At 37.3% G+C, this 16,072-nt stretch overlaps 1 protein-coding gene across 1 annotated transcript; it reads left to right on the plus strand.

The window, feature by feature from the left end:
* Positions 1 to 285: 285 nt before the first annotated feature.
* On the plus strand, positions 286 to 7,464 carry paip1 (poly(A) binding protein interacting protein 1). Its single transcript, XM_062417430.1, has 11 exons — positions 286 to 677; positions 1,876 to 2,027; positions 2,200 to 2,397; positions 2,527 to 2,639; positions 2,938 to 3,049; positions 3,338 to 3,463; positions 3,571 to 3,677; positions 4,050 to 4,164; positions 4,257 to 4,311; positions 5,177 to 5,261; positions 6,271 to 7,464. Exons 1-11 carry the CDS (start codon positions 482 to 484, stop codon positions 6,356 to 6,358), a joined length of 1,347 nt encoding a protein of 448 aa, XP_062273414.1. The 5' UTR covers positions 286 to 481; the 3' UTR covers positions 6,359 to 7,464.
* Positions 7,465 to 16,072: the final 8,608 nt, after the last annotated feature.

Raw genomic sequence — 16,072 nt, forward strand, 5'->3', positions numbered from 1 at the left:
ATAATAGTGTAAATATAGTGGAGTAGAGAGTATGATATTTGACTCTGAAATTTTGTGGAGTGGAAGTGTAAAGTAGCATAAAATATAAATAAGTAGTACTTCAATTGTACTTAAAGACATAAATGTACTTTCCACCACTGCAATCTGCACACTTTAAGTCTGAACTTTCTACTCCGTACCACTAGAGGGAGACAGCCTCACCTTGATCTCAACACATCCATGATAATCAATGACAACGAGTTTGTTGTTAGAGGAAGTAGCCAAAAAAAAAAAAGTTGTGTGTATACTAGCCCGATCGAGAGAAAGCCAACATGAAAGACAGATAGGGCGTGTTTTTTTGTTGTTGCTGTGATAAAACACAAACAATCCCCCCCCTATCTCTTTTAGCAAAACTGGAAGAACTCGTGCACCGTGAGCAGGATTTATTTTTACCTTTTTTCAAATGCTGCTTTGAGAGTCAGAGCTGACAACACGAGCAGTCATGAACGACAATTTCGACCGAGCTCCTGGAGCAGGGAGATCCCGCAACCACCCAGCGGACCCGGGGCTGCTGGCTGCCTCCGGGGACGGGGACGCCAAAACTACGCTTTTCAACCAAAGGGAACCATTGAGACAGCCGAGGACATCACCGCCTTTCTCCGAGAACAACATCAGCGACATGATCGGCTCCGGCGGAGGTAACATTAGGAAGCTAACTTAGCTAGTAGCCACTTTCAGATTCACTTTCCTGCAAATTGCGCTTGCTTGGCACGGTTTACTGAAGGCCAGAGCTTGTGCCTGCCTCCATTTAAAAGTGGACACAATATTTCCTCTCCTTAAACCTCTTGAGCAGCGTTTTTTGTCAGTAATGTTAGCTAGCCAGATGCTAAATACCAGTAACAGAAGCTAACCTTATCATAATTTTTGGCGCTGCGACATGCACCTGTTGGATTATTATTATTTCATGTGAGGTAACGCAGCATCTAAATAAAGATCCCACTCATATGTCACATAGTTAACTAGTTGGGTGCCACAGTTATGGCTGTCCAAACCCAGTATACACTTCGTTTGTAGAGCTAACCCTAGTTCAGGTTTCATCTCTAAATCTGATCATGGAGCTGGGACTGAGGATTAGGGGTAGGAGGGCGATGATTATGGTATACACTTGTTACTATGTCACTTAATGCAACCTGTAAATGCCGTTAAAGGTAAATATAGATGTTAAAACTCTTACAAAACCACATCATTGTCAGTCAGTGTGAGTGGGAATTGTTGGACATTGGTATCTTGCTGGTCCCATAGCCAGCATGGTACTAATTTCTGGGATGACAGCCAACTAACCACACAAATTTCCCCACCATGTTGCTGGGTACTGTCCTCCAGCTGCCCCTGCAGTCTAATAATTTAAGTCTATACATTTATTCGTATTGTCAAACATATCTCATGAAAGATCAAACAAAGAATTTATCAGATGTATAAGTATTCAAAGCCAGATATACCCTAATATTCTGTGCTATACTCTTTCATTATTTACCCCATAATTATTTAGAGTGACATGTTGCTTCATTAGACTAAGCATAGACACTGTACTTTATTTTGAGTGTATCTCAAACACATCGCCCTGCTGCTGTAAACACTCATTAGCACACCAAATCTGTGGCTGAAAATAGTCACCAACAAAAGCTCTATTCATTGCTGTTTGAGTTCACTAAAAACTACAGAGCCAAACTGTTTTAGGAAACTACTCAACCTTTATTAAGAATAAAATATGTTCTGCATTTGTGAATAAATAGTGGACAAAAATAGTAATGTCGAATATCACCCACTTTATCCGTGAGGGAAGAGTAGCATCACGCATGACAAAAACTGAGGACATGTTTCTTCTTCCTGTTTCAGATTGTAAAAGACAGAACAAACCACAACAAAGTGCAAATGCCAACAATGCTTCAGTCTCCAGAGGATCTAATGATGTAGATTCCTTGGTCAAGACATCGAAGCTTTCAGCTACCGCTCCAGAGTTTGTCCCCTCTGGAAATAACCTGTATGAAGTAAGAGACATTTTACACAATCACAGCATTTATCCTGACACTACTACTCTTTTTCTTTAAGTATTTTAAACAACACTATATAATAGTTCTCTTAATTTAAACTGTAGGAGTCATATTTAGTTTTAATAGGTTATGCAAAGTGTTTTTCATGTTTTTATTGTGATTTTTGTAGGATTCCAGTTCTTACGATGACTATGAAAGCGATTACAGTGAACCTTCCTTGGCTTCTACGGTCACAGAATTCCTCGCCCACCTGAGCTCATCGCCCGGGTCCTTTGAGTCAGATGTTGAATACATAACTAGCATATTCAATTCCTGGGTTACCACTGAAGAGCTGTTGCAGGAGCTGGTGGAGCTGATCTACACAGAGGTAATGGACACACACATTTAGTCCTCATTTTGCCCTTTGTGTGTTCATGTTTCTGGAAGAATACATAATCGTTTACATACTGTATATATTAGGATATATTAGGAGTGTGAAGTGTCCTTTTCATTGCAGTCCACCGCCATTCCTAACTTCGCTTACACTGGTGCCAGGCTCTGTAACTACCTGTCCCATCACCTTATTGTCAGCCCACCAAGTGGTAACTTTCGCCAGCTGCTCCTGAAAAGGTGATTTTTATTTCTGCATTCATAAAATTTCTTGTATTTTCATATCGGGGTTAAACAAAATATTCTGACAATCAACGCAATTCGTTAAAAAAGAGTGACAATAAATGTTTTATTTGTTTCTTTTTTAATTAGAACATGAGGTATAAGCTGTAGAAAATGTTGTATCACACAAGCAGGAGTAGGAGTAAACATCTGTAATGGTACAAACTGACAAATAATAAGATCAATATGTAAATCAGCTTTACCTATCATTGTTCAGTCAAATTTCCATTAAATGTAAGAATGACGTCTGTTTTAGATGTCGACAACAATTTGAACAGAGGGATGCAGCGGTCCGAGGAGACCCTGAGATTCAGAAGAAATTTCACTCCTTTGTGCTCTTTCTGGGAGAGCTCTATCTTCACCTGGAGGTAAGAGGTCCCTCTCACTTGCCTGGAATCCTGATGTGTGTCAAGTTTTCTTGTAGGCAGTATTAAGATGTCATTACAAAAACGTTTTAATTTTGTTATAGTACACAAACAAAACAAAGGCACATCATTATGTCTTCATTAGGACCTCACTTCGCCCAATTTTCCTAGCAGACTTGGCGGACCGACTACATGTATATGTTGTAGATCTAGGGAGAAGTCACCAGCATTAGAACACTACTCAATGTGTATTCAACGTTTTCAATGACTATTATGTATTTGTTTGTTTAGATAAAGAGTAAAAATGGACCTCCAAATCGAGCTAATGTCCTCCTTGATGCTCTGAAAGACCTGATGAAAAGTCTGCTCTCTAATCCTGTGGATGCAAACCTCATCTGTGCTGTGAAACTGCTTAAGGTGCAAAATCTCATTTGGATACAGATATATATACAAATTTTTGCAGCAAGCTTTACAGTTAGTTGTATTGATTAGGACCATAATAAGTACGTGTGTTTTCTTTGCAGCTGACAGGTTCTGTCCTGGATGATACATGGAAAGAGAGTGGAAAACCACACATGGAAGAAATCATCCAAAAAATAGAGAAAATCTTACTAGATGCCACTTGCAGTAGGTGTGTGCATATCTGTATGGCTCTGTTGTGTGCAACTGCTACTCAGTTTATACATTTTTAGAAGTGTCCGCAAACATAGTTGCAATCATTGATCATGTGTTTCTGAGGTACCAGTGTTGAAGACAATAATTCATAATCAAAAAGTTTTGGAAGAATAGATCATCTTTGATAAAGAGAGATAATTTGTTCACATGATGTATTAATTCACAGATTTAGAGTTTTGTTGTAGAGTTTTTGTCTTTAACACACAGCACCATAAACATAAGTCAGCCTTAAATTCAACTAAAGGCTGAAGTGACACAAAAAAGGACAGTTCAGACTCGAATGAATACACTGTATATATCTTTTTGATGAGTATGTTTTCCTCCTCAGAGATGTCAGACAAATGCTTCTGAAACTAGTGGAGCTGAGATCCAGTGACTGGGGCAGAGTTCGTGCTTCAGCGGCCAGCAATGCTACACCAGAAAATGACCCCAACTACTTTATGGTGTGTGTCAGATGTGCCTAACATACATTTTTTTCATTCTACAGTTTACAGTCTGTGTATTTCAGTTTGGTATTGTGTTTTTTCCCTCACAGAATGAACCTACGTTCTACACAGAAGATGGGACACCGTTTACTGCAGCTGACCCAGGTAAGGAAGTGTAAACATATTCATTATAGATCAGGAGGGGGTAACATGGGGTTTAAGTTCTACCAGACAAGCAGATCTGTTCTGCTGTTAAGTCAGTCACTGGTTCAGGTGAGGAGAGGTAAGATAGTTCTCAGGTCTTGCCCTGTTCATTCAAAATTAGCTCAAATTAACAGATTAAAAGAAATCTATTTAATGTTTATTAGTATATTAAACTCTGGTTTCGTAACTTAAAATAATGAAAGACTCAAATAAACAGTGTTTTTCGAGCACTACCTTTGTCAGTTATGAAGCGTCAACCGGGTGTGGTGATTAATGTAATGTTATTTTTGAAATATGTGCTTTTTATGCCTGGTTAAAATGTATATAAATTCACCTCTCAATTGTGATGTGTAAATGTTGCTGATTCTGTACAATATACAAGAAATACACTGTAATTTTATATAAAATTACAACATAGAGCTTGACGCAAACAGAATTTATACTGACATGAAAGACATTTTTACATATATTATATATATATATTTACATATTTAAGAATTTTGTTTCCCACAAACTAAAGAACTATTTATTTTTGTTTTGATGATGCTCATATGTGCAAATACATGATAACCATAACAAAATGCTGTCATAAGTCGTTGAAGTTTCTATACATTCTACATTCATATTTTAGATACAAGCAGCAGTTTTTTATTTGTTTAGAAAATAAACAATTCTGTTATAAATAGACATTTTTCTGCTGAACTCACCCTGGTGACACTCATCAGCCATGTAACTGAAAAAGTCATTTTCATGCTAGGAAAAGAGCAGTCCAGAAATATTTTGAACCCCTTTGTAACTGAATGTTGGCCTCTCACTGCTTTTACAGAATATGCTGAGAAATACCAAGAGATCCTGGACAGGCAGGACTATTTCCATGATACTCCTGATCCAGGAGACAATGGAAATGAAGAGTAAGTACTCAAACTGAAGATGTGAAGTTAGAAAGACAACCACCTACCTCACTGGGCGACCTGTTGATGCTTATTTCTATGGATACAATTCAATGATTATAACTACTACATCTAGTACTTGTCAGCTATATATTCAGAATACCTTTCCTTTAGGTTAGCTGTATAATCTAAAATGCTAAGCATGCAGCTACAGTGAACCTCAGTTAGTTTAGGTTAGACAGTTCATTTTCTCCAGCTGCTCTGTTCATTCAGCGCTGCCTCAGGTGACCTGAATGAACCACAATGAACCACATGGCACTGACCAGCCATTACATTTTCTTTGCTTACTTAAAACTGGTTCTGTTGGCATATAAAAAAAATCTACAAATGACATGCACATAATATTATAATCAATTTTCTTCCTTGATTGACAGAAAAGTCAAATGTTTCTGTGTCTTGAATTGTGTCTTTTACACATGTATTCATATTGGGCACATACTCAACATGTAGTCACATGAATAATTTCAGCGCTCTCACTGCAGATTGCAAATGAGAATTACTGCAAACACATTACTGATACTGTACAAACACGTGGGTGCTGCAGTTATTGTCTGGGTTTTTCATCATCAATTCATGGCATTCATTATTTCAACCTCAACCATTAGAGGTTCAACAGTGCCACCGTGCTGGCACATTTTTGGTCATGTGACTGGATAGCGGCTTCACACAGGTCGTATCACTTACATTGACTTGTGGGCCCCTGAGCTTGGCGAATGTGTTTGACTGGCCCACAATGCAACAGGGTCGACCAGGGCCTCTGTTTCGGTTTAGTCAGCAGTTGGGTGTGAAAGAGAGCTAAGCTCACGCCTATCCTCTCTCTCAGAACTGTGTGTGTGTGTGTCTGCGTGCTTGTGTTTTTGTGCGTCTGTTATATTTTGTCAGACAAACCATCACAACACTCAGGACATATCTGTCTTAAAATTCTGAAAAATGTAATTCTGAATCCCTCCTTTTCTTGTTGTGTCCACAGGTACGACTTTGACGATGAGATGGATCCTGAGATAGAAGAAGCATTTGAGAGTTTTTGTTTAGAATCAGAGAGAAAACGACAACAATGACGTGAGAGTGTGAATCTGTCAGACTTAACAGGCACATACAGTACTTCCCACTCAACTTGCTGGAATGTTGAAAAGCAAAGGAAACTAGTATCAGATAGGTTCAAACTTTTATTTTACTGCAAAGAAGGATTTTAACAAAAAACGCTGTTCATAGTTTCACTCCTGACACTTTTCTTTGGTCAATGTTGATTAGCAAATGGGGACAATCGGTTGGATAATTGTTCGAATGTTAAGGTATTAAGATTTTCTTTGGACTTGGAAGTTCTCTCTTTGTTGTTTTTAAATTCTTTGGGAACTTTTTTTTCTTTGCGCCTAAACTAAATGCCAAGAGGGAAATAGTGTGCTGTGTGGATTTATTGCTGTGAAGTTATTTTCCGAAATGGCAGAAAGTTTCATAAAATGTGTGAATAATTTGTTGAAAACTAATTAACGCCCCATGCATAAAGTGCAGACCAGAAGACTTAAATCATTGTCGGAGATGCGTAATCTTTATGTACAATGCTCTGTAGATGGGGGAAGAGGGGGGAGAGGGGGGACTGGCTGTAGTAGTAGCATACAGTGCATATACAGACTCAAACTCCACTGTTGTCAAACTCTGTCTCTTGTCTGGTTGCCAATATTTAACACTATAACCACAAAGCTATTTGCTTCTCTGGTTTTAGTTCACTCAAGTTCAAGAACTCTGAAATACTGTGCCGTTCATAAGGAGCTTTATAGCACAAAACACCAACTGGAATATGTGAATATAGACAGAAGATTTTATTTCATTCCTTTAGAGGGTTATAGTAATGACTCAATTCTGAGAATGCAGTGCATCTAAATCCCGTTTATTTCCTGAATGTAGCTTTAAATATCTACACATCTTGCAGTTTGCAACAGTCAGCGTGATGTATAGTACTAGTCAAACGTTTGGGCACACCTTCCCATTCGCTTTGAATGATAAAGTCTGTCCAAACGTTTGCCTGGTACTGCAAATCAACTGCGAAAAGACTGAAAGACTGTTAACCAGCGATCCATGGAACCCATAAAAAGGAATGTTGTTTTATAGTTTGTACATATTATTATTTATAGTATTGTTTGCCTGCAATAAATTCTTTATAATGTGATATTTTGTTTGAGTTGTGTTCTGTATTTTAAGTGACTACAGCAATTTTTGGGTCTAAAGATTTGATATGGAGTCACCTATTAACTGAGTTAAGTCATCATTGAACTTAGTTGCCAGAGATGTGTTGATTCAACTCTAAAGTTGATTATGTGGTTAGTGGTGGTGTTGTTATGGATCATATTATATTCAGAGGCACCTAGGACATAATATGAAGCCATCTCTTCATGTAATGCAGATCATCATTGCTAACTGCAGTCTTATAAATTATCTGCTAATCTGATTACAAATTGTAGAGTTTACCTAAAATTATCTCCAACAGAAGAGTATTCTCACAATCTTTATCAAAAGTCAATAATTGTATATTTCCTGGAATAGCGTAATACATGAAGATGAAGATGTAATTGTATTTCTGAAGTAACCTACTCTTATATTTGTTTTGTAGTGAACACAAAAATATTTCCTTACCAGAAATGATGTGAACAAACTGCCATCTTGTGGTAACTTTGTGTCAGTGCAACACTTTCCAGGTAAAGAAGTGGATGTCGTTAATTTATAGTGTTTTGTTCCAGTTCCAGTTGTTGATCCAGTCACACCCACACTGCAACAGCACTGCGCCAAACTTTAGAAATGTACACTGTGTCCTGAGAATAGCAGGAACAAACATCATGCATTACAGTGCTCTGGATGAACTGTGTAGATAAACTATAGCTCACTGATTCACATTGACCTGGTATATGGAAGGAGTGTTTTATTCACAAGTTTCAGGGCCTTTGTGATGGTGCATTATGCAACAACAACAAAAAAAAAAATTGGTTAATTGGAAACAGCAATATTTAAAATACTGATAGTTTTAATAATAATTTGCCATATTACAATAATCCAATTTAGATTAGTCACATTTCAAGCTTTTTTGTCATAGCTTTTTTTGTAAGTTGATGCAGTGAGCCAAGATGTGCAGGTATTGGAAAGATGCCTATTCAATACATACTCTACTGTAAATTAATTCAACTTTATGAGACTTTAAAAAAAAAATTGAGACTGAAGTTCTTAAAGCTATCATTTCAGAAATCAATGATTTTGTTGTGTTAGATAGAGGTGTGTTGATTGTAAGGGGTATACATAGTAAATATACATAGTGATAATACATGTTTATATCTTCTTATGTACATATTTCTTCTTTTTTTATTACTTAATGCACTAATTTCTTAATTAATTACAAATGTGTTCTTGGTTTTAAGTATCCTGTTAATGTTCCACATTCCAATTTATTAAACAGGTGAAGGTCATCAGGTTAAATCTGGGAGTGTGGAGATTTATTTAAGCCTTTGTCGTCACCTACTGAATAATGTCAGCAATTGTTTATTGTCAAGAAACTGCAGCCATGATCTATAAAAAATTGTAATACTTCTAAGGACTTTTGATTGAGTATTTTTCAAATATGATATCACAAATTGAGTAAAACAGTGAAGTATTTTTACACTACTGGTTACAGGTTAGTGTGAATGAAGCATCACCATAATTTACACTCTGTTACAACTGTAAAGAGCAGATGAATTAGGTGTATGGCGGTGATGGTGTAGTGTGTTGGTTGATCAAAAACAAGATGGTGAACAGTTCAGCTTTTCATGTCTTCAGCCTGGACAGTATCCAATCTCCATTAGGTCACACAACCACCTTTTCCATACCAAAAGAAAATTAGGGAACTTCTTTGTTTCCATGTGAGAAATGTGTCATATGTGCTCCGAATGGCCTTGAAAATTCTTAGTGGTTGTTTGACTACAGTCGTGACATTCCCTCAACCTCGATGACACACCACAGCCATTGTTCTTGCTACAATGCAATAACTCTTTTGTTCTGTGTAACTCTAAGCAATAAGCATATGTTGAAAAAAAGACTCAGATCTTGGAATGCATCTAAGAATATATGTTTTTCTCTGTGATACTGTGTGTATGTCTTTTATATCTGTTAGGGGTACAGCCAGCCTACTGAGGCATCCTGGTGGCCAGGCGGTATATGATGCATGCCATACAACCACAACTCTCCTGGTTTGCGTCTTTCCCGGGACCTTTGTTGCATGTCACCTCCTCTTACAGTGGGTGTGAAAAACACAAATCATTCACAGAATACCACTTGAAGCTAAATAGCATACTTTCATGCGGTAGCCCCATCACATTTTAAATATAAAATAGGATGTTTTTTAGTATTCAGTTTCACTGTACTTTAGAATGAAACGCCTTTCAGTGAGCCTTAACTAAATTGCAAACATCTGCCAGTTGTTACTACTGTGGACAAAAGACTATTTTTTTCTACAAGAATGGAAACAGTCTCCCACAAGTCTGTCTCCAATTTATTGTCAACAAGCAGCAGTAATTTTGCACTTATCTATATGAACTAGGAATTCTTATGAAGTAATATTCTGCTGTTAACGTTTTGTGACATTCTTCACATTGTTTATGAAAACAAAAATATTATGAAGGGATAGCTTCACAATTTATCAAGTGTGTCCTAAAACAGTAGTCAGGTACCCAAATGAACATGGACACATGTTGTTCTTGCTGTAATCATCCTTCTGTTCACACTGGCCAGTAAGAGGTCCCGTCAGAATGCACTTTCATTGTAAGTGATGGGGGACAAAATCCACATCTCCTTCTGAAGGAGAAGACGGAAAATAATGTTTTGTAGTTTATTTGAAGCTAATATGAGGCTTCAGACATCCAAATTAGTCAAATAAAATAAAGTTAGTCTTTTTAGTGGCAAAGTCCCTGTTTTTGAATAGGGAAACACTACTGACATTGGATTTTTTTTCACTAAGAAACTATAAATGGGGATGATATCTTTTTTCTTTTTTTTTTTACCAACTCATACAGCTGAAGCCTTATATTATCTTTGGATTACCCCTAACACTTGCATTGTAAGGGCACTTGATTATTGTTTTATGACATGCTTGAAAAACCATGAACCTGTCCTTTCATTTGCTTAGGACTGCATTGTGTGTGTGTGTGTGTGTGTGTGTGTGTGTGTGTGTGTGTGTGTGTGTGTGTGTGTGTGTGTGTGTGTGTGTGTGTGTGTGTGTGTGTGTGTGTGTCATCTGAGGAAGCACATTGCCCAAGGCTGATATCTCTGTAAACAACTAGTTGCTAATTCATGACTTGCATAAAATAATGCATTGTCTTGCCAACTGTTCATTTTTACCAAGAACTGCATTTCCCACATTTTTAGTGTCACTTTAGGATTGTTAGTTTGGTCTCCTGCTGGGGAAACACACCTGTACAAATCTTACCAAAAAAAGTTTTTGGTCATGTGACAGGATAGTCACATTACCACCGTGTCTGTGCGCAGTCATTGACTCGTGAGCCCCTCTGAGCCTGCTGGATGTGACTGTCTGGCACACAATAAAACAGGGCAAACCGGGGCCTTAGATTCCCATTGGTCAGCAGATGGGTGTGAAAGAGGGATTAGCTCTGTGCTACAGTCCACTCACCCAGAACTGTGTGTGTGTTTCCTGCATATAATGAGAAAATGTGGTTTTAAAACTTTAATTGACGGCAGCATATTTCTTCCTTGGAGCACATCTGTCCAAAAGCTCTAATGACAAAATTTGACAATGAATAACTTTTTTTTTTTTTTTTTTTTGAATGTCTGCAAACTTTACTACATACTGAAGCTTATTGCTACCACGCCAGAAAAATAAAAAAGCATCAGTATCACGCTATATCGTGAAATTTATCACGTTATACTCATATTTGAATGAGGAAGCGGTGCAGAGAACAGATAGGAATGTGGCTCATTTACACAAGTTAAGTGATATGTTTGGGTTGAGACGTGACGAGATCCTGCTGTTATTGAGCACCGTGGTATACCTATGCTTACACTGAGAAGGATTTTAAAATACATGGGGCTGTATACAGAATGTCTGGCTCATTCATCCAGCTGTATACAGAAGGATGAATGAGTCAGACCCTCGCCAGGTAGGATCATTCATTGATCCGACGTAAGAAGAGCCACCTCTGTCCACAAGCACTAACACAGATGTTAAGGAGCGCACAGGTTGTGGTTTTCTGACTACTTTTAGATGCACAAAAGACAGATCTAGCTAGGGGGAATAATCACATCAGATAGAGATGTGTGCCCTTCTGCATACACCAGCAGCGGAGCGTTTAGTAAAGGAGAAAGTGTAGGAGTACATCACGGGGAGCCCACCTCTGTCTGAGACGGTATAACGTGAAACCTATCATGTTGTAACGTGATAAGTATAACGTGATACGTTTCAGTATTAGGTGGAGTTTCAGTATCATGTTGTAACGTGGTACTTATCATATTATAACGTGATAAGTTTCCCGTTATAATATGATGGGTTTCAGTATCACGTTATAACGTTATAATGATACTGATGACACTGGCGTGGCAGCAGTACGCTTCCGTAAAGTTACGGTTCTACAGTAGTAGCCTATATTGCTGAGTTGAAACCTAAGACTGAATTAGTGTTTGAAAATGATGTTTTTGTTTCAGGAAAACATATACTTGTGATTGTATTAATAACTGAAATACTTCATTTTTATGTTTGAATTGGCCTGTAAATTTAGTTGTGTCTGTAGTGAATGATGTTTTTGAAATTAACTGAATCTTACAGCACCATGCAGGATTGGACAATAACATAAATATATCTTTTTAAACTATTATTAAACCTTTATTTAAGGCGAGTCTTACTGAGATAACAAGCCAGCAGCATTGCAATGTTCCAAAAAACATGCAAGCAAACTTTAAAAACACACTAAACAAAACATACAGTACTAACCCAGAATCATATGCCTAAAAAGACAGATAGGAGGAGATGGATCAAGCTAAGGAAGAAATCACAAATTCCAATTGAGTTTGCCTCCAAAGCCTTCTATCTGTGACATGTAATAACCTTAATAGCCCTTCAATGAAGAGCACCTTTTAAGGTTTCCATGTTCAGATTGCAATTTATTTGTGCCAGAGAGGTGTTGATTCAAATCTGTGAATTTTTTAATGCTGCAGTTTGTTGTCAGTCAGAAAACAAACTTACAAAAACCACCAGATGCCCTACAGAACCATAAACTATGAATACTTTTAAATTAATTTGTCACTTTTTTTCTGGCAGAAAGACGTTCTAGTGACAGCTGATGATAGTGTATTTTGTGGATTATGTGGAGTAAAAGGGACACTAACTCTGAAAAAGACATGATGCTGTTGAACTTCTTTAATTTTATTTTTCAGTTCTGTAAGCACCACAAAATAATTTTGATCCACTTCTATCATGTTAGAGAGATTGAGGAAATCAGGAAAAACCTGGAAAAACAAAACCAAACATGTATCACTTGATGTCTTTAGAAGAAAGTGGGAAAATACCTTTTTTATATGGCTGAGCCGACACTTTAATACAAAAATAAAAGGACAAAGTCTCACTATAAATAGTCTCCATCCTGGTCAGCTTCAAATGATTCATGATCCCTTTCAGAGGGTTTTTTTTATGGCATGCCCACATTGTTCCATTATGTAGAGTCCTGACAGGAAAATAGGGCAAGTACTCTGCTGTTTCAAGATCCTTCCTTGTTCAATATGGGAGAGGAGCAATATGTAACATTAGTGTTGAGTGAAACTCACCTTACAAGTTTTCGTTTTACTTTTGTAAAAAAAGAAAAAAAGGGTGAATGAATCAGTTCTCAAAACAAGACTTGTTTGTCACATTAGCAGCATTTCAAATGAGACATGCCTCTTCCAGGAACTGCTATTCATCACCATCAAACAAAAGTTTAGACTAGCTTACTTTGAATTCTCAAGGTGCTGCTGTTCACTGGATGACTTATACACAAATCATGATTGCACAGAGGAGTGGGTTGCTGAATAAGGATGAATGCTGCAACACAAAACCATTTAATCACAAAACAGAGGATTGTAGGTCTGTGTCCTTCCTGCCTCCCCAAAGACTGTAGTGTGTATGGACACTGAAGTGAAAGAATTACAGTTGCATCAGGACTGGTTTCATTTAGATCACAGTTCTAGCAAACAGATTGCAAACTTCTGACAACTATTACGGAACTTTTGTGGTTGGTGATGTCAAAGCCTAAAGTTTCTATGTATAGGGTGTGTTTACGTAAGTAAGAAATTTAAAGTCTGACATGAGTTCCTTGGAAGGGTGGAGATACTCTGGTTAATGATGTTCAACTTCTCTCATGAGAACGGCGTCTCTTAACGAGACTCTGCCTTTGCAGGCTGCTTTTTCTTCTAAAGTCATTAACAAATGGAATAAGTTACATATCAATCTGAAAACCAGCAAAAAAAAAATCCACATTTTCTCCTGTCAAGTTAAAAAAGGGATTATTAGTAATCAGTCTTGCCAGCATTAATTTGACATGTGTATGTGGGGGGGACTAAAAATGGAAGTTAACTAGTAGCTAAATCTGGCACAAAGCATCTTCCTTCTTTGTTTGAGATGAATGTATTTTATTTTAATGTAAATTCGATAAACTAAAGAAATTAACAGCAAGTTCATTCACCTTAGTCAGGACAGCAATACAGAAGTATTCTTACAGTATAGAATAGTTTAATCTAATAAGTCAAAGTGATTAAGTAATTAATTTCCTTGTTTGTGGAAACTATACATAATAGGCATATGAGCTCAGTCCCAATACTTGGGTCAAACAGCTGCTGTCATTCTTAACTTAGACTGTCATAATTTCTAATGGATGTAATTAGGCTGTAATAAGTAGTTGCAGCCTTTCAAACCAATACCGCACACTTTTCATAACTTAATGGCTTAACTAAGTGCAAGTGTTGCCCAATAAAATGAGCACTGGGTTGAGTTTCATCCTTGGACTGGGGCAGCAGAATAAATCTGACTGAGGAAAGTGAAAAAAAGGGGCAATTTCCTCTCTGTCATTACCACTACTGAGGTGTTCTTTAGCTAAGCCCCAGCTGGTCTGGTGGGCAGCTTCCAGGTGTGAATGTGTGTAACTGTGTGAGTGGGATCATGATGTTCATACATAAGAAAGCTATGAAGGTTGAAAATAAAATAAATATATTGGGGGGGTAGGAGTGGTCAAAATTGTTGCAGCAAAGGCCAAGATGTCCTGACTTTAAGGATTTTGTTTAATGAAATGAGAGGAGTTTTCTTGACCATTATTAGATCTGAATATCATATTTTTACTTTTGATGTCCAAGACTGCATGTGTGTCATGTCCAGATGCTGCAGCTTTCTGGTGGTCATTTATTTAGTGAATAGTTCTTTATAACGTCTATAAAATAGCAATATAGGCGAGGAATATAATAACATCAATAGAGTATAAAAATATCAAGCAGAGGGCATTTAACTGTACAGCATGAGTCTGCCGACCAGAGCAGGTTGAATTCAGGTCACTGGCAACTAAATTCACTGTAATGTTTCTTGAAGTTTTCCTCTGTCATATACATGCTATGGTGGGGCTGCTCAGCAATGCTCGGCTCAGTGCCAACAGATTAAACTGTTTATTGTACTGAGTAGCTGCCAAGTGTGAATATGTGAATGTGGTGGTTGTATTCATAGGTAATAAAGCTATAAAGGTTAGTAATAAAATAAATAGGAAAAGAATGAATGGTCAAATTCATTGAAGATACACTGTTGCCCATAAAGTTGGAATAATTTTGTTTTCAGACACATTCCTCTTTTTTTTTCTATTTATACACATCACTAATCACCTTTGACCAGGTGCAATGAGATTGATCAATACAATTTTGAGAATATATACACTTTATCTATCAACAATAAATCACATTGTCACAATCATTTCATGAGTAGAAGTAAAAAATGTTTTATTCCAACTTTATGGGCAACAGTGTATATTAACTTTCACTGCCTTGTATGTGTTAAGCTAAAAAATCATTGAATCCTACATTTCACATAATGAAACCAAAAATATTGTGTGTGTGTGTGTGTGTGTGTGTGTGTGTGTGTGTGTGTGTGTGTGTGTGTGTGTGTGTGTGTGTGTGTGTGTGTGTGTGTGTGTGTGTGCGTGTGCGTGCGTTCTTTCCTGTCTAGCTGTCCACATCTTTCAAATTCCACATCCCCAGTTCGTAACAAAGGCTTTCTGTTGAAAAGCTATTGTCCCTAAGCGCAAAACGACATGACGTTATGGGTTATTTTCTCCAGAACATAGTACAACTGTTTTCAAGGAGTGAATGACACTTCCAATTACCACTTATCTGATCTTTATCTGTAAATTTGGTTCCCTTATATGAACTAAATCTTGATTTCTTTGTGACATCATAGGATGTAATTATCCATCTGAGCAACAAATATCCCACGCGTCTTTCAATTCCCTGCCCATTTCTTTCCCGTTCTTACACATATTCCAAAGAAAGTGCTTACATAGTTTTTCAGTAAAAGGGGGAAAAAGACATTGGTTTTTCTTCCTATATGTCATAATCTACTGTATATATGTTTCTTGATTTTCTTATTTCCATATTATAGAACTTGTTTCAACCATTTCTGTTCTGCAACAAGTTGTTAAAACATGGAATAGAGGTTTTAGGATGATGACAGAGTCAAATTGTTAGATGTTAATTGGTGACCTGATAGCTGTTGATTTAAGTGCTGGTCGTCCACTGGTGAT

This window comes from Scomber scombrus, chromosome 4 (assembly GCF_963691925.1).
Source record: "Scomber scombrus chromosome 4, fScoSco1.1, whole genome shotgun sequence".
Lineage (NCBI taxonomy): Eukaryota > Metazoa > Chordata > Actinopteri > Scombriformes > Scombridae > Scomber > Scomber scombrus.